Source organism: Tachysurus fulvidraco, chromosome 21, assembly GCF_022655615.1.
Source record: "Tachysurus fulvidraco isolate hzauxx_2018 chromosome 21, HZAU_PFXX_2.0, whole genome shotgun sequence".
Taxonomy (NCBI): domain Eukaryota; kingdom Metazoa; phylum Chordata; class Actinopteri; order Siluriformes; family Bagridae; genus Tachysurus; species Tachysurus fulvidraco.
The window spans coordinates 10,278,539-10,298,866 of NC_062538.1; the positions used below are offsets into that span (position 1 = coordinate 10,278,539).

The 20,328-nt window shown below is 39.3% G+C and overlaps 1 protein-coding gene across 1 annotated transcript in view; it reads left to right on the top strand.

Moving 5' to 3' along the window:
• The window catches only part of si:dkey-112m2.1 (transmembrane protein 132D), a 142,241-nt gene extending 123,178 nt beyond the window's left edge, over positions 1–19,063 (top strand). Inside the window, exons 6-9 of the mRNA XM_027139867.2 lie at positions 3,680–3,888; positions 7,758–8,025; positions 14,711–14,902; positions 15,461–19,063. Coding sequence (XP_026995668.2) covers positions 3,680–3,888; positions 7,758–8,025; positions 14,711–14,902; positions 15,461–16,522 — 1,731 coding nt within the window. The 3' untranslated portion in view covers positions 16,523–19,063. The remainder of the gene's footprint in view (positions 1–3,679; positions 3,889–7,757; positions 8,026–14,710; positions 14,903–15,460) is intronic.
• The last annotated feature ends 1,265 nt before the right edge of the window (positions 19,064–20,328 follow it).

Genomic DNA, 20,328 nt, shown 5'->3' on the forward strand with positions numbered 1-20,328 from the left:
GCTAACATTACATTCAATATTGTAAACAAGCTTTTTTAATTAGCTTGTAATTATTTTTTTGGAATTAGCCAATTGATAAGATTAGAAATCTATATAATTATTAGATTATTTTGTATTTAGAGCAGTTGCTGTGTCTGACATTTAAGCATAACGTTCTTTGTTATTTGGGCATTTACATGATTTTTTGGCCTCAAATCTAGAATTTTACTGCTGCCTTTTCACAGATATCAAAGTTTACCTCCTTGTGCTGTCTATATTGCATTTATATTTTGGAATGAATCAAGTGACAAATTAAAAATAAGAGATATATCAAACAGATTTCTAGTCAAATAACATCCAATATTATCACTCAGCCTCATATAAAAATCACTCTTGCTCCAGCACTTTATTATTTTGCATTTTATTTTATTATATCCTCTAGTGACAGTTAGTTTTCTGGGAAACTTTAATGAAGCCCCACGAGACTAAATCTAGTTCATGGAATTCTAATGTGCACTTGGGATGTAATTTATTTGATCCCTGATTTAATTCACTGTTTGTGTTGTAAAATGAACAAAATAATGTGAGTATTGTTGTTAATTGGATGTGCTCTACTATAATAAAAATGTGCCTAATTTAATCCATAATTTTATTCATAAAAAATAAAGTCCTCAAGATAAATAATGTCTGAACAAGAGAGCAGTCTTCTCTGATGTCCTCTGTGTTAAAGAAAGCTTTTTGTGCACTTTAAAGTGAAAATATCCTTAATTAGCAGTGCTATTACTATTAGTAACAAGCAGGGTAATGTTTAAGTGTGTACAATTTTTATTGTTTATGCTTTTAATACTTTGATACCTACTGTGATCAGACATTTCTCTTTAAGTTAACTGAACTCACGTCTTACATTCAGTTCTTCCAGGACATTAAGGATCTCCATCAACAAGACCACTTTATTATTTATAACACAATCACCTAAAAAACATTAACTTAAATAGAAAGCATTCTGTCTTTTCAACATTTCATTACAATTTGAGAACGGTACATCATATATTATAAAAAATGCATTTAAAATGCTACAGGATACATTATATGGCCAAGCACCTGACCATCACACACATACGTGGCACTTATGTGGTAAAGTACTGTATTGTATTGAATGTCTTTGTGTGCTGTAGTATTGTAGAATTGTCCCTTCACTGGAACTAAGAAGTGTCTTTAGTCTCACACTGTTTGCACTAGGTCACACACCATGCACTTTATGTGGCTAGGACAACTTACTTTAAGTGCTTAGCTCTGTGTTTTGTTATGTAGCTCCATAGTCCTTGAGAAACGTGGTCTCATTTCACTATGTACCGTGACAGCTATATATGGTTGAAATGACAATAAAAGCTTCTAGACTTCACTTGAAGAAGCACAAACACTATTTGACAATGAAGACACGGTCTGCCAACGTTGGACTGGAAGACATGAAGTGTCCTGTACAGAGCCCTTACAGCCCCACTACACACCTTTGGGATGAACTGGAACACCATCTGCACACCAGATGTCCTCATCTAACATCAGTGTCATCAGTGTAACATCAGTGTTTAATAATGCTCTTGGCCTAATCAACACAAATCCCCACAGCCACACCCCAACATCTAGTGGAAAGACTTCCCAGAAGAGTGGTTTGAGTGGCTTAAGTGTCATGGTCAAGTGTCCATATACTTTTGGGCATATAGTGATTTTTTGCAGTGAGTAAATCAATCAATCAATCAATCAATCAATCAATCAATCAATCAATCACTCACTCACTCACTCACTCACTCACTCACTCACTCACTCACTCACTCACTCACTCACTCACTCACTCACTCATTTTCTATGCTTATCCAAACTTCTCGGGTCTCCAGGGAGCCTGTGCCTATCTCAGGCGTCATCGGGCATCAAGGCAGGATACACCCTGGACGGAGTGCAGGGCACACACACACACTCTCATTCACTCACGCAATCACACACTACAGACAATTTTCCAGAGATGCCAATCAACCTACCATGCATGTCTTTGGACCGGGGGAGGAAACCGGAGTACCCGGAGGAAACCCCCGAGGCACGGGGAGAACATGCAAACTCCACACACACACACACACACACACACACACACACACACACACACACACACACACACACACACACACACACACACACACACACACACACACACACACACACACACAAGGTGTAGACGGGAATCTACCCCCAACCCTGGAGGTGTGAGGCAAACGTGCTAACCACTAAGCCACCGTGCCCCCCATGAGTAAATCTTATATATACAAAATAAACCATTTCTAAGAATTAAAAAAAAAATCTAAGAAAAGAAGAGATGGTGCATGTATATACATCTTTCAAAAAATGAGCTCATGGTCAGAATTGTGCATGACGAACACACCTCTGATTTTTTTGTAACTTTCTCATGACTCATGACTGATTATCCCCTACTTCAGTAGCTACAGCAGAGGTCTGATTACAGACGTGCACATTTTCTGTATCAAACACTTAAGTCAACTCTGATTAATTGTTAATATTGCACTTTTCTGAATTAATGAATTAAATGCAAATGACTTGTATAAACTATAACTAGGCTGAGTTAAACACTGCCATTTTAATCTGAATTTAATTTCTTATAAAAATTTGTGTTATTGCATGTTCATTTCCAGTCATCAGGAGTTAAACACACAGTAGACAAACCAAACAGATATACTGTAGGAAGATGATCGCCGTGGTGACAAGCAAGGAGAGATAAATCTCTTCTGTATCCGATTTGATTCTCACGTTCTTCCTTTTGGCCCTGTGATTCTGTTGACTGAACAAAAGCCTGTCAGGTTCTACAGCCAGAGGCGAAAAGCCGAGAACATGAGTTATTTCCTCATACTTTCTTGTTGCTTTTGGGAAATAGAGAAGTACAGTAGTGTGTGTGTGTGTGTGTGTGTGTGTGTGTGTGTGTGTGTGTGTGTGTGTGTGTGTGTGTGTGTGTGTGTTTGTGTGTGTGTTTGTTCCCTCGGGGTTTAATTAATCTAGGGAACACCTGACCTCTAAGGCACACACACACACACACACACACACACACACACACACACACACACACACACACACACACACACACACACACACACACACACACACACACACACACACACACACACACACACATACACAAAGCTGGGATTAAGCTGGAGTACATTAACAGTGTTAAGCAGGACTGAAGTTTTGTGATATTTCTGATGTTATCCCTCATCTATCAATCACAAAAAATAAGCAGAGATAGAGAGAGAGGACAAACACAGAAAGACCGTACACATCCATGATGAGTATAACACATAAACATGAGAAAAAGGAAAGGAAAGTAATGAGATTAAAGTCTGGAATATTGATTCATGTCAACAAGACATTTTTTCTTATGATGGATGAAAGTGATATTATGTTCTGAAAGTACTGGAAACAAATGAAACCCTGTGTCCTGATACACTGAATTGAAATCGAACCAAATTAGATTGCAGGGTATCAAAAGTACTTCTGAAAAATTGCTGTACACAAATCAAGACAAACTAATGAAAAGGTTTATTTCAGTTCTTTCTATAAAAAGTGTAGAAAAACTTGATACAGCTTGATAAAGCTCACACGCCGTACTTGCACGTAACCGAGTTTGATTTTCTGTGCACAGGTGTCTGAGAGGTGCGACTATGTCTATGTGAACGGGAAGGAGACGAGAGGAAGGGTGAGGATGATGCTGAACTTTACTTACAACTACCTGAGCACCCAGCTGGAGGTGAGTGTATGGATGCCTCGCCTTCCACTGCAGATCGACATGGCTGATCCTGAGCTTAACCAAATCAAGGGATGGAGGATCCCAGTCTCTGGGGGCAACCAGAGGTGAGACTCATTGTCTGCCTTTAAAAACTTTTTTTTTACTTTTTAATGGTTTTTAAACAGTTCATCATTAGATTCACATCTTTGTTTCTCAAGAAAAAAGATCTTTTCTAATGTTTCTACATTCTCGAAAAGCTCAAGGTCAGGACGATAATTTGAATCCTGTCCATCTCAGTGATTTTAGAAATAGTTTTACTTCCTGCTGCATGTCATGTTTAGTCATCACATGCTTATTGAAACAATTTAAAAAGGTTTCCTATAACAATGTACAGTTTAAAAATTGCAAAAAAAAAAATATTTCCATTACTGGGCAGATAAAAGAAAAAGAAAGGCTGAAAAATCTGTGCGATTGACTGACAGTTAAAATGTATAAAACATACATATGGACATAAAATCATCCCGCTTACAGTGTTCTGTAATTCTTATTGTAATCTACTCAAATTGTACATAAATCAGTATTTAGACCTCAGATTGAGCACAGACTTGTCCAAAAGTCACATAATAGAGGTGATAATAGAGGTGACAGACTTATGTGCAGTTTTTTTCACATTGCTTGAGACGTGTTAAGTCCAGCGTCAGTGTGTGATGTTTTTTGACACAGCTGCAATAATCACCAAAATCAAACTAGCAAATTTATAGCACCAAAAAATATCCTGTATCCTGTATCCCATGTACACATTACGATAGTGATAAATAAAGCTAGTACTAAACTTTTTAGGGCTTAAAGGCCAAAGTGTTTCTAGACAATGAACTGGACAATACTGAAAAATGCAAGTCATGTAGGTAAATGTTCAGAAAGAGTCATGTTGACAGTCCAGATATCCACATCTGTCTGGAAAATGTGGTGCTGTGAGCCGGCTTATGAATTGATCTACAGTGAGAAGGACACATACAGAGTTTCTCCTCAGAAGTCGACACGATTCAAATATCATCCGAATCAGACGCCACATTTGAATACAGGAAGTGCTTACACAATCTCAAAGACTGCGATGGATAAAAATCATTACCCACATTCACAGGAACACTGATTATACATGAGTATTGATTGAGAGCAGTAAGGTCTGACCGCAGGTCAACACTTCCTGCTCTGAGAATCTTTATAAAAAATGGCTCTGAGGCCTCTGCCGGCTCTGTAGCTGTACTGATGCGTTGGAGGAGGCGAGGACAGGATGCCGACTCTGGTTTTTAATGATCTAGGGTTGCTGACACAATAAGGCTAGTACTGACACATGCCACAGGCTTCCATGGGACAATTTTTAAATTACACTCGTCTGGAATTACGGCGGTCCTGAAGCTGGACACATAAGTGAGCGAAGTGACAGAAAGAGAGGTGAGAGGAGTGAGGGCCAACGTCAAATCACGTCAAGACGCAAACGTGGGAGACGAGCGTCCCTGTTAAAAATAAGCTGGACACGAGCTGTGCTGTGCAGTGTGGGGGTTGCAGTGGTTGTTAATGGAGGATGAGGACACGGGTCAGTACTCACAGAGCACCGACCGTATCACACTCCTCCACTGAGGGGCGCTCTGAGACATGATGTGCGGCAAACCAGCTGTTGTTGTTTCTATTCATTTCGCCTGAATCATGATGAGTCAAAAATGCCACTCTGGATGACTGAATCTCTCATGTTTGTAAGTGCATTAGCAGCTCTGGGTTTCCTAATCCAGATTGATCAGTGTCCTCCCACTTCCTAAAACCTTGTAGGAGGAATTCCCTTGGCAGGAAACATTTTTGGAGATCATTTGCTGAAGATGAAGCCTGTCTGCTTGTGAAGGCAGCCATGCTGGAAGCTCACTGAGACTGTATCTTGGCCAAATTTGAGGGTAGCTTAAATGTTTTACAATCCGAGAATTCTGTTTGCATCAAATTTCTGAGTCATGAGAGTGTTGTAGCTAACAATCATGTTTGTGCTTGCGGATTTGCAGTTTTCAATGAATGAATGAATGAATAGTTGCTTTCCTTCTCTCTCTCTCTCTCTCTCTCTCTCTCTCTCTCTCTCTCTCTCTCTCTCTCTCTCTCTCTCTCTCTCTCTAGCTCTCTCATAGAGTTGATCATTACTTTATATAATGTCCTCCATTAGTTTGATAGACTTCTAAAATGGTTCAGCTGTACAGTTATGCTTTATGGTTTTATTTTATTAATCCATAAATTAGGCAATTCAATTAATTTTATTATATCTACACAAAAAAAAGATGTTAATTAAATTGCATGTTGAGTGATTGATTATTTCTATATAACACACATGCACACTGTAAATACTGTACAGTAAAACCTTTTTCACATCGAAGCATTAAACCAGAATAAATAATTATTAAAATAAATGGCAGGTTTAGAGAGGGATTGTAATCGGAACAAAGACATAAGCTTTTTTTTTTGTCACTTAAACCTACATTTTATTAGAGATTTCCTGAACAACTCTGATCTTGTTGTTTGTTTGTGTGTCTCACACATGTACAGTAAGGAATCATTTGCTATGTGTGCCTGTCCTCTCATTTAGTACCAAGAAAAAAGGCTTGACTTTTTAAAACAGGCTTGTCCCGGTCATCCATAAGCATCCCATAGCTTCCGGAGATTAATATATCTGTCATGTGATTTATTTCAAACATTTCACCAGCTGTCTAAACTCTGAATGAGCCAATTTGTTTCCAGCTAGGAAGTAGGTTGTTTTAAGAGCTCTAATCTCCTCCTTGCCCTGTAACTGCACAATTTCTAAAACATTAATCACCGCTTTCTGTGCCTTTTCTGTCTCCCGATCATTTTCTTTTAACTGCTGTTGTGTGTGTGAAGCTCCTTATGAGTACTGAATTCAAGCTGGCAAGTTGTAGGGTGTAAATTGGGTGCTACTGCACAGTACATTTTGCAAACCGAGCATCTCGTTTCACCTTTGTTCTTTTCTAGCCACTGATCTATTAGAAAGCAGCAAGCCTGGCACCTTGACACCGCTGTTTGGTGTTTCAGCATCCTGTCACTTTCAGCCCTTTTTTTGTGGCTTGCAATTTCAAAGAAACTTTCAGGCAGTGGTTGAGTTTTGTCTGTCTGCTGTAAATGAAGTCATTGTGTGAGAACTGTCACACTTTTAGTCCGGCAAGACAAATTTCATTGTGTATTTTCCCCTTCCTTAGAGAGAGGGAGAGAAAGAGAGTATATATAGTGGGAAAGAGAGTATAGAGAGAGAGAGAGAGAGAGAGAGAGAGAGAGAGAGAGAGAGAGAGAGAGAGAGAGAGAGAGAGAGAGAGAGAGGGATTAGTATACAGTATACAGCTACAGTATATTGTTGTTTATGTATTATGATTTTAATTCATTCATTATTATTTATGTGTTCATTTTAGATCGAAATATGACTATAGCTTTTACGTTGTGTGTAAATTTCCCTCATATAATTCAACATCGGAAGTGTTTCAGCAAGCAATTGAACACACTTATGGACCAGTGAAGATTTTTGTGAAATCAGTTGGTTAGGAATATTAAATTAATTTTAATCTCACTAACTTTAATTTGTAAGATAACGTTAATGACTGTAGTCATATCTGTATACTGTATCTTAACTTCTCAGATTTGTTTCTTGTATCTTGGTTGATTCTTGCTCAGACCCTCTACTTTAGGCAGGATTAGATCTTTGGGTTATGTTAGAACTAGAGTAAGAGGTCAAGGGCACTAATGTTAGCTAATTTTAGCCGAATCAAATTCAGGGCGTGTTAATGTAATGCTAGTTGCACACATAGCATTTAGCAGCACACTGGTACAGACATTCTGTAAGTGCACGATTTGGTGAACTGGTCTAGAAATCACTGGATGGTTTTCTCCGGTATGACAATTGCATGTGCTGAAATAAAGAAATTAAAGACGTTTCTGAAACTCTGTCTCCTGTGATCAGATCTACAGACGATGACGAAGTTGACATAAACAGGCCAGATCGGCGGTGTGGCCCACAGTACCAGAGCACCACTGTACGTGTCCTCACACACTTTGAGGCGGAGCCAGTGGAAGGGCGGGACCAGCCGGACTTTCTACTGGGCAGTGATTGGCAGGTGGATGTGTCAGAGTTGGTGAAGGATTTATTGAAAGTGGAGGATTCACGTGTGGCCAGAATAACAGATGGAACAACACTGACAGGGCTGAACACTGGAACCACCAAAGTCCAGGTGACTCACTGTTTACTTGCATACAGCTAAACAGCACAATTTTGAAAATCTGCAGTTCTAGTTTGAGTTTCAGTGCCAGACCCAACTCTATCAAAGCTCATTTCTTAAACCTGTTCATTAAATTGACCTGATAAAGGAAAAGGGCTCTGAATAAAAGCATATCATGCTATTTTTTTTTTTTATTCAGTATTTTTCTTTGTGGATGAAACATTTTATTAGACCTTCAGTGCACTGCACAGATACACCATTGTTATATCCTACACTATACACAGTGAGCATATTCACTGAATAGAATTTTATATAAATTGGATTTTACCTCACTGGTATGTGTATATAAGGCTGTAAAAATATTTTTATCTCTGCATGAAGGTTTACCTGGATCACAGATCAGAATCGCTGTAGCTAAATACAGCAAATCCGAAAAGAAAAAAAAAAAAACCCTGGATGATGAAATGATCATTTGCCTTTTCATGATTACATTTACATAAAAAATAACAGAGATTTTACCTTCTGTGATTTTTAGATTAACTCAGATTAAATCACACCCAGATAACACCCACACCATGACATACATACACTTCCTTTTTTATTTATTCAATTGGTTTACTGTACATTTGAAATTCAATATCAAACTGACCTTTTTTCACCCACCTACAAAATGAGACCTAAATAAGACCTATAGACAAAGCACAATAACTGTTCGCCCTTCACCGACCAAATGTCTTATTATTCCACAGCAACTTTGCCAATGTCAAATCTATCACCACTGCATAGATGAACATCTCTCTGAACCTCTACATATAGAGCAGCATAGTTATTTATAGCAGTGTACAGTCGATATTTGTTTATGTTGGAGGTTTTTCTGATGTAAAATAAAATAGAATTTTTTTTTATGTTTCGTTGTATGTTCAAAAACAGAAGAAAAGAAAAATGTACAAATGAGCAAGCTCCTTAACTAATACTCAGTTAAAGGACCTTTTGCTTCTAAAACAGTACTCTGTATTGTAGGTAAAAATCCACCCAGTTTCACATCTTGATTTGATCATTTTATTCCACTCTTCTTGGCCAAAATGCTCCAGATCTATCAAATCGCAAGGGGACCTCTTGTGCGCAGCCCTCTTCAAGTTATTCCACAGATTTTTCAAAAGGATTTAGATATAAGCACTGACATTGATCTTCTTCTTAAGCCATTTCTTTGTTGACTTGGATCTGTAGGTCATTATTGGAAGGTGAATTTGCTGGTCATATGTTGGAAAGTGAATTATTTTATATTAATTTTCAACTGTTGTGCAAAAATCGACTGGTCGGTGGAGCTTCTCTGTAATATCTGAAGCAGCCAGAACTCTATTAGCTGAAGAGAAACAGCTCCCTAGGTCCATAGTTTTGTTCTTGTTTTATTTATCTGTTTATCTGTTTAATTTATTTAATGAAATGTGCTTTCTTTCTTTCTTTCTTTCTTTCTTTCTTTCTTTCTTTCTTTCTTTCTTTCTTTCTTTCTTTCTTTCTTTCTTTCTTTCTGACAAAAGAACTTCCGTCACCCCCTTCCGTCACCCCATAGCCTTCACAATGGTCCAAAGTCCATCTAATGTCTTGGATATTCTCTTGATTGATGCCTTTTGACAGTGAAGTTAAAGTGCACGCTCGCTAATCTGTTTGCAGACCAAGGCACAGCAGTCAGGATATTCACGATCACTTCAATAATGTGCATGATTATTACATTTGAACACGAGCATGGTTCCATGCCTCATTATAAAAGGGTGTGTATAGTTTTCCCACGATTTGCTTTCCATTTGAGTTTTACTGGTTGTTGTAACACATTAAAACTGGGACACACTCTGACATTTATATATTTGTATTGGTTTAATTATTAATATGAACAAAAACCTGCAGCTTTAACAGGGGAGTGTAAACTTTTTATATCCACTGTATAATGATATATGAGTGTAAACAGCTAATACAATTATTAGATTTTGGGATTAGTCCAAACAGGGTCAAGGTCACAGCAAGGTATACTGTATATCTGGGTTAACTTCAGTAGCTTCCTTTCTGTGTTGAGTATATTATAGAGCTTATTGTTAAGTGCTGAAGCATCACCATTTCACTTGTGTATTACATTTAGTGATAATCTTTATTGTGAGTTTAAATAAGTCTTTGGGCCCAGATTTGGAATCTGGAACAGAACTGCAAACACATTTTTAAAAACTCGCTCAGATAAAAAAAACTTTATGATCCTTAAAAATGAATCATAATGATAATAAACTGCAACACTACGGTTTGTGCTAAAATAACAAGACAAATGCATTAATTACACATTGGGAAAAAGTGGCTTCACATAATCATTACAAAATGTTTTAGGACTCGTTTATCTGGTGCTAAATCTATGAAGTAATTACATTTCCTACATGTTTAACCATCCTCATGAGCATCACATGCCACCGTTTCTTCAAACTTTTCAGCAAGCAGCTGAAATCCCGGCTCTCTGATTCGTTGCCTATCACTGGAGAGCATTTGTCTCTACTGTGGACAGATAAATATGGCCTCTTCTCTGCCAAAACAAACTTCATTTGTCATTTTCCTGGCACAGCAGCTGCAGGATGCACCGTGGTGTGCAGACGGCAGACGGATGAGTTGCAGTTATCGTAGCACTTATTCTCGTTCAAAATGAAAGGATGTCAGTGACATCTCAGAGGCACTTAGCTGTCTGTCTGTCTGTGTAAAGACAACTGGAGAATCACTCTAAAATGTGGCAAGTGTGTGTGTGTAACAAGGATGTGGAGCATCATTGAACCACCTAACAATCACTTCCTGTATGGTTTCTCTCTGTATGTAGCCCTCTTTTTTGTTTTGTTTTGGCTCTGAATTGTCAGGATAAAGGAAATGTAAAAAGCTTCAGGAGCAACCTTAACACAAGGCTGGTGAAAGAAGTGCTGTTTCTGTCACTGATTAAAAATCAATGGAAATCTAAAAATCTTCCTCAGCATCAACTGTAAGCAGTACAACATCAACTGACTCAGGCTCTGTGAGCAGGTATGTGGAACCAAAAAAAAAAAAAAAAAAAAAAAAAACCCCAAAAACACACACATACTTTACTGAAAAAGAGAAAACAAAAACACCACCGTTCTGTGGTTCTGTTGAAAATGATCAGATTCCAAAATAAAGTCAAACTTTATGTCATGTGATATTCTGAGTTCATTTATGTGTGAAATGATGTTCTAGTACTGTAATAGTTCACACTGAAGTTACCATTCTCTTATTCATTCTCTTCTTCTCTCGCTAGCTAACAACATGGCTAATGCTAGAAAAAATTTCTTTTTTTCAATAATAGAGATCTCATTGTCTTTTCAGCTAAGTTTCTTTCTAAGTTCCAAGTAGACTTTTTCCTGATCATCCGTGTACCGCAGTGTGAAAAGGAATATTGACAATACTGTTAGATCACACTGGTGCTTTATTTGATGGCAAAATTGCCTCTAATCATCCCTCATACATTGTCTAGCTCGGTCTGAGAAGCCAAAACCACAATTGAGGAAAATTTAAATCAGATAAAAAGCCCAGATGGAGTAGTTGGAGCTGGAGGGTTGTTTGGATGTAAATCACAGGCATGATTGATGCTTGCTAATAGATGAGCACTTATCCATGCCCAGCGACTCCAAACCAGCCACACTGTTAACCTTCGCCAATGTCCACTGCTGCCTTCACTTCATTACAGACAATGACTAATTACACCAAACAATGCAGAGTGAATTACAATGAGTGCTGAAGAAATTGAAAAGGGGCATAGTGTTCCTTCCAACTCCACAATTAGGGGTATCTCCCGGTGCTCTGGGGTTTCCTTCGGGTTCTCCGATTTCCTCCAAAGGCCTATACGTCCTAGGCTGATTGTGAATGGGTGTGTGTATGTGTGATTGTGCTCTGTGATGGGTTGGATGTAGAGGTCTTCACGGGTCCACTTAGCACTTAGATCCGAAAACCCGAGGCCCGACCCGAGACCCGAGCTGGTTCGGGTCTAAAAGTTTCACGTGTGCCTTGGACACGGGTCGGGTCTAATAATAGCGGCATCGGGTTTCGGGTAATTTAAAATAAATGTTTTTTTACCGAACAGACCCAAGAAGACCCGTACTACTGTATCTCGCGTGTGTGCATTGACTCGAGTCCTTTTCCAACCGCTCCTCTGTTTGCCGAGACAGCTTGCGACATCGTGTGACTGGCGGTAAGCTCATTTTCGTTGAAACAGACCTGTTAATCAATTTTGAATCCACTCTGTAGAGGTTACTTTAGTTTAGAGTTATGCAACATTCGGGTCCAGTCGGGTTAAAAAAAAATTGCCGTCGGGTTGGGTCGGACTCGGGTGTAATCTTTTCGGGTTTGTCTCTGGTTGGGTCTTTATTAAAAAAAAAAAATAAAATTATGCACGTCGGGTTCAGGTGAAAAGTGCTTCGAGTAAACTTTGGTTTTTTTAGACCCGAGAAGACCTCTAGTCGGATGTGTTCTGTGATGGCTCTGTGATGAACTTCTTATGTCCCGAGTCCCCTGGGATAGACTCTAGGGTCCCCGCAACTCCTTGCAGGCTAAGTGCTACAGAAAATGGATGGATGGATGGATGGATAGATGGATGGAGGGATGGACGAACCGTTGGACGGACAGTTGGATGGACAGACGGATGTTTACAATGCCACTTCATTTACATTTCCATTTCCATTTACAGCATTTGGCAGATGCCCTTATCCAGAGCGACGTACATAAGTGCTTAAATCTCTAACATTGAATCATTAATGCTGGCTCACTAGGTTACAAACTTAAGATACCATGAGTTTAAAATGTTGTGTTGGTTTTTTAAATGCAAAAGATAGGGAAAGAAGTGCTAGTTGAAGTGTTTCATGAATAAGTAGGTCTTCAACCGCCGCTTGAAAATAGCCAGTGACTCAGCTGTCCGGACCTCTATGGGAAGTTCATTCCACCACCTTGGTGCCAGAACAGAGAAGAGTCTTGTTGTATACTTGCCTCTTACCCTGAGAGATGGTGGGACCAGTGGAGCAGTGCTGGTCGATAGGAGGGTGTGGGGTGCAGTGCGAGGAGTGAGGGCTTTGAGGTAGGCATTTAGTTGCCTACAGTGACACTTAACAATAACTTATTTTTAAAATTGTACTGAATTTCTTAGAAGTCTCTTAACAGCCCAAAAATGATCTATCTGTCTGCCAGTCTGTCTCTCTGTCTGTCCATCTCTTCATACTTCTGTGTATCTATCTAAAAGGGATTACTCAATCCAGTATTAAATAATAATGGCGAATTTATGGAATTTCGGTATTCTGCGTTTTTTTTTCTGTTTGATTTTCTTTTACTGTGACAATTGATTGTTTGTTGTTTTAAAGGAAACTGCATGTAAAGTTATGTTAAGAAATGTTACATTAAGTCAGCATGCTTATTCACTCTGCTCTGTTTGTACGAGTGAATACACTCTGGGACAGTATGCAGCAGCAGTTTGGTAAAGAAGTTTACCAAACAAACAATTTTTTATTTGCAGTCATGCTGCTGGACTAAAACATGGAGTAGTGGAGCTGAAGCTTGCAGACGCTGTGTTGGAGGAAGTAGGAGTAGGTGTTAGCTATGTTCGGCTCTGACAGTGATGAGGGACACTCATTATGACAGAGGAACATGTGAAAGTATGGAGGCAGCTGGCGTTGCCTTAACTGATGTGGATGGAAAGGCTGCACATCACTTTGCATATCACAGCTGGTTCTGTGCTTCAAAATAAGGTGTTGGTTTGAGGGCATGGAGGAACTGTCATTCGCTCGCAAAACTCAGAGCTGCAGTTATTTTTATCGCAGTGTTTCTGCACCATGTCTTATGTAAAAATGTAAAGCCATATACAGATGGTGTTATTTATATTTGGGGAGATGATTAATGTAATTATAACAAGAGTCTCTCTGGGATTTTAGTTGTGTCTGAAGCAATACTGTCAGTATTAATTTGTTTGTTTGTTTGTTTGTTTGTTTGTTTTTTTTGTTGGACACAACTGGAATGATGTTGACGCTGTTTTTCCCAGCTTTTAAATTGCACTGGTAATAAAACTAGATAACATGCATCCCATTCAAAGTGAAACGTTTGTTATCTTGTGGGAAAAGAGGTTTTACGTTCCAGAATAAACACACTCCAGCAACATTTTCAGGACGTTTGATGTCCCATCAAATCTACCCAGAACCAGAAAGCTGGCCAATTTTCTAAGAACAATGAAACTATTAGACTACATTTCTAAAAAGACTTGTCTGAGAGGTGATGCTTTCTGGAAATTTCAATACATTATGAAGGTTCTAGCATACGAACATAGATACATCCTCATCACCTTGTGAAATGTTCATGCACAGTCGCAAGGCCACTCCCACTAAATCCAATATAATAGTGTCATATAAATAATTATAGCTTATAATAGAGCTCAAAAAATCAGTTTGCATATCATGAAGACAATCCTGTTTCGGTGAATTATACAAAGGTTACAGTATTCTGTGTGAATCAGTTACTACTGTATAACCACAGATGTCCCCCAGCAACATCACTCAGCAACATTTTTACTTTTTTCTTCTATTGGCTGTGCTTAATAGATGGAAATCTAATCCCATCTGTGTGTTATGTACAGTATGGGAAACAATAGGGCCTTTGTGATTTAGGCTGTCTGCTCTGTTGCATCCTCCAGGTGATGTCTCCCCTGTCGGATTTGGTCCTGGCTGAGAGGTCAGTGAGAATTGTGGATGATAAAGTGAGCATTACGGATCTGGGCGTGCAGCTGGTGTCAGGCCTCTCATTGTCCCTGCAGCTTAGTCCAGGCAGCAACAGGGCCATCGCAGCCACCGCCACCACCCAGGACACCATGCACAGAACCAAACAGGTACACATCATTCGTGGTTCATTTAACAAACAGAAACTTTGAATCTGTTGAAATACACAAATAACTACACTGGGTTCCTGCCTTGAATAGTCTTTTGCTTTTTTTGGCTCAAAATATTGGCTTGCTGTGTTCTTTTAGCCATCATTATTATAATCACTATTGCAACAAGTAGAAGTCATTGCACAGAGGACAAGCTGATGAGCAGCTGTGGTTTTGTTAACACCACAGCCAGGGAACTGCAATTCATACCTCCTGCTCATTAACGTTAGTAGTGTTGGAACAACCCTGATTGGCCAGTCCTTTGTATCAGCAGGAGACTTCTTTCTCCTCCAGTTTGATAGATATTAAATGAGCCAGGAGAAGTGATTTCCTGCTGATCAGAGTGTTATGAAGCCAAAACACTTGACATTACTAAGGGCTAGTTTGAAGCATTGATGTCTGCTATGTTGTCAGTGAATTTTAAAGAGTCTCATTTCGTCTCACAAACAGCTGAGTGCACAAGTGAAACTTTACTCACTGCTCCTTTACAAGAGTTTTTAATCTTGTCTGTGTTTTCAGGAGTCCCTTGTCAGCGCTTGGTTGCACTTCAGTGATGGTTCTGTGACTCCTCTTGACCTTTATGACCCTGCACATTACGTGCTGACAGCCACGTCATTGGATGAGCGGGTGGTCACTGTTCAGAGTGCCGTGTGGTGGAGGTCACCGGTGGTGGTGGTAAAAGGTGAAGGTCAGGGTACGCTACTGCGCGTTGAGATGTCTGGAGCCGATTTGTGCCAGAAAAGCAAGCGGCGTAATGTCCTGTCTTCGGTTAGCACCAACGTTCGAATCAAGTTTAGCCATAATGATGACAATGACAACAGAAGGCACAGACCCAGTTCCCCATACAATGGAGAGTCCATTTCAGAGGCAGGGGTGGTCAACCGAGGAACCACCACTATTAAAACAGGTGCTCCTTTAGGAGATAAGCGTCCAGTAGGAGACATTCCTGCAGACTTCTCAAACTTTCCAGCACAGGCCGAACCTCCTCATGGACACACCACAGAGGAAGAGCTGCTACAAGCCCGGCGTGGCTTGACGGACCTAGAAATAGGCATGTATGCCCTACTAGGAGTCTTCTGTCTGGCAATCTTGGTGTTCCTCATTAATTGTGTCTCATACGCCCTCCAGTATCAAAATAAACAGCTCCCGCTGGATGCCCAGGAGAGCATGGCACATGCTCATGACTGGGTGTGGTTGGGGCAGGAAGGTGAGCTAATGGAAAACCATGCCGGTTTGTGCCTACAGCAGGATGAGCTCAGTGCCACTGTGGACTCCAGCCTGGGTTTAGAGGAGGCCAGCCAGCTCCTCAATGGGCTCTTGTGCCAGAAAAGTGCACAAGGTCAGGGAGGACGGGAGCACAAGGGTGAGACGGGAAACTCGCCTACCACCAAGAGAAAACGGGTTAAATTCACCACCTTCAGCCACTCCAAAACGGGCAGTGACTGCCTGGCTAACAGCCAACTAGGCATGGGGAAAAATGATATCCAGTGGGTTTGTCCAGACATCAAGCTTGGGGACTCCATAGAGCTCCGGAACTACATGGAGAGGCTAAATGAGAATGCCACAAAGAATAGCGCATAGCACTTCATGATTCTAGCACTCGATTATGCTTTTCGGAGCAGAGTGTAGCTTCACCCATATGCCTTCAGGGTAAAGAGGTGGGGTGCCGACCGGCTCACATCTCACCATAAAAAGATAGGCCATTCATCAGGTCTTGTTTCCAAGGTAACTGTCACAAGGCGTTCATCATTAGGCTTGAAGGGCAACAGGGATGCTTGTGAAACTGCAGAAAACTATACATATATACATACATACATACATATGTACATACATACATACATATGTACAAACTCACGATAAGAAATGATTTTTTTTTCTTGTATTAAAGATACAGTTTTGTCATTCCATATTTCTTTTCAAAAAAATATAATTTCCTGTGAATATTTAAAATAATTTATGTGCACACATATCAAAGACTGACCCTGAAATGAATCCAATAATCAACACACTTGTATATAAAGTGGACATTTGCTGGTTGGATAAGGCGAGAACTTTTTTAAGTAAGGTTTTACATATTTTTATACATCCCTGTTCCTGTACATGTTGTAGCCTCTTGTTGTTTTGTCCAAAGACTCGCATACTTTGGTTTAAAGCTGACGTGAGCAACTTTGTTTCTTTAAAAGTAGCTGTCAAAAATAGATACTTTGAGAAAAAAGTTCTAAAACCCAGTGCAGTCCTTCTGCAAGCTTCCCTGAGGAGGCGGTCTTCACTCAGTCTTTTGTTTTGCACATGACTGTGTGGCTCATGTGAGGGTTTTAGATTAGGAAAGAAGCTCAAGGAAGTGCTAGCTTGATGGAGTAAGAGAATCATAAGTGAAGTACGATTGCAGCAGAGTTGATGGTTAATGTATTCCATGTAAGCGATGGTACACTCAGTCTCGGCGTCCAACTGTCAATATTGACTGACACGTAAAAAAAAAAAAACAACACAGACATGCTGATATGGTGGGTGGAGCAAACTTCCTGACATCATCTATACAATCGTTCATTTGAAACTGTCTAAACTATGGTGCAGATCTAACTAGCTAAAGTATCCATCCTTCTTGTTGTACCTACGACTAAAACTTTATATTTATTTTTTGCTTTTTTACAATTACATCAGTTCAATGTAATGCTAGCTATATTTAATTCCTTATCTTACTGAGCTGACAGACCACCACACAGACATCCTACTCATGTTTATCTTGAATTTTTGGACCAATCAGAAAGCGTAGCTGTCTGTCGTGAAAGATTTCAAACTTCCACATGAAATAAATGCACTGCTGCTCTTCTTGTTCGGATTTTCTTACCGTCGGACAGTGCAAGTGTTTAGGAGGTAGGGATGTATTTGAATTAAGTACAATGGAGTGGACTTCGGCGGCGGCTCCGTTCGATTAGCAAGACTTGGTACCATCACTTAATTACGTGTGGCTCAATTACGTCTCATTTGGGATCTTCGCCACCAACAATGTGAATATGTACATAAACCAGGTGACTGTTCAGAGACTGTCACATTGATAGCATGTACTGTAACTGTACGACCGGAACAACGGCAATGACTATCATAGAAGCTGACCTGGAGGCAATTACTCAAACAGCACCTGCTCGATTGTTTTCCTTTTTCTTATCTTCACACAAATCCTTTTATCATATTTTTTATTTCTCCACACTAAAAAACTTGCATAATGAGGACGATTACAGGTCTCTAAACACAAGGATTCTCAAACAAATCTATAATTATTGCAGTACTAACGACCTGCAGGTACAGTAACTGGGTCTTGAAGAGTGATTTGGAATGTAATCCTCAGGTAATGCTATGACCATGGGTGGCGCAAAACAGACGCAGTAACATCCAAAAGCTTAGAAATCATTTAACATTCTAATCATTTCTCATTGAATTGATTCCGAATGACACTGTGTTTGGCCTGGTTTTATTTTTTGCTCTTGTCTCTCTACCGAATGTGCGGATTAAACTTAATTCTGTCACACAATCTCCTGTTTGATTTCATCTTTGCTTCATTTCTATTCCAAGAGCATTTTCAGACAGATAGGAAACTCAGTGTTCTGTGTGTCAGTGAGATTCGACTCAAAATCAACCTGACTGCAGGAAGTCAAGCAAAAAATGCAGTGTGTGCTGCAGGTTGTAGCATTTTGCTTGTATAGATTTGAGCTGCAAGGTATAAAGTCAGTCAAAGGAAAGCGTTGGATTGCTGCAGAAACGCCATGAGACCTGTAGATTTGGACTTATGAATAAATTGAAGACAAATGATTGATGCCATACACATTTTTTTATTACTAGTTATTTATTTAAATGTGTGTTGTAATTAGAAAGTTTCCCTTACACACTTATTCAGACTCTGCAAACTGACTGAAAAATGTGAAAGCTTCAAATCTGTAATTGTGAGCATTCATCAAAATGGAAGTGCAATGGATCAGAGTGGAACTTGACTTGACTTGTCTATTGATTACATAAATTTATGTAAATAAAAGCAATGTAAAGCAATTTTGATTTAAGATCGCTGTTATACTGTATGTGATTTTTAATTGTGATTAAAAGATTGTGAATCAGAGAGAACATCACAGAATTTGTCAATTTGTAAAATCGGAAGAAAAAGAATAATCACGCAAAATGAGATGATTCATTTCTGAATGATTCTTACTGAAAACTGAATGAGTGTCAGTCAGATGTTTTAATTAGGAATTTTGTTAATATATACCTAGCTAACATCATCACTAGCTATCAAATAAACCTGATCTCACAACAAAAAATGAATCAGATTGTTGTGGTTAAATTCACTGAATTTCTTTAAGAATGAAGAAAAACTGCTAGACTAACTGCTAACTAACTCACATTACGTAATTAACATTACCTGACAATGCAAGTTGCATTTAGTTAACATGCTACATGAGTGTTGCTGAGGAAGCTAAAATTAAGCTAAAATATTTGCTAATGAAAAAGTATTCAGTGACATATTCTGTTTTCAGTGACGTAAGGTTAGCCAGGTTTACCAAGAACAGGGCATTCCTTCAAAATTGGCATAACAACAAGAATAAAACTTACCATTGAAGCTGCAAAGAGATCTACAGCAACAATAAAGGTGCTACAGGAACATCTGGCACAACATGCTGATGAAAAATCGCTCATATTTGTCAAATGTCTGGTGTTGGCCAGCTGGACAGAAGTTTTATATATATATATAGTACTAGTAAGAGAAATAAAGCAAGTACACATGAAAAGTGTTCTTCAAGAATCATGATCTCTTCCCAGAAGCTGTAGTGCTAAATCACGGCCCTAGAAAGTGACCCACGCTGTGAACTGTTCAGAAAAAAATGGTTCAGATCATTAGTCTAGGGCTGGAGATAATTCATAATGCAGGTGGATTAGGCTGGGTGAAGAGCGATGGGCCTTGTCTCAGTGCTGAACATTAAAGCCTCGTTAATATCGGTCGGTTCCTGCACTGGGACACTGAGCATGTTCTCCTCAGAGAGACAGGGAGAGAGAGAGTGAGAGCTAATTAACTATAACTGCTGTCGACTCTTTACTTCATGTTAATGTGACATTTCAGAGGAACCTTTCAAGATAAACGGCAGCATCCGTTTTACCGCACAGACACTGATGATGTACTAATTAACACAACCACCATCACTTGCTCTGCCGATCACAGAAAATGTTTGCACATTTTTTATGCCGTATGAAACAAATGGAACCATCCTGCTAATTTCTCGTGGCATTTTAATGCTACATTCAAATTCAGGGTTTATTACAAAACTTCAAGTCAAAACAGCTCTGAATACTGAGTACTCAGGTTTTCTCTTATTAGACCAACATACAGTATCTGAGAGAAATGC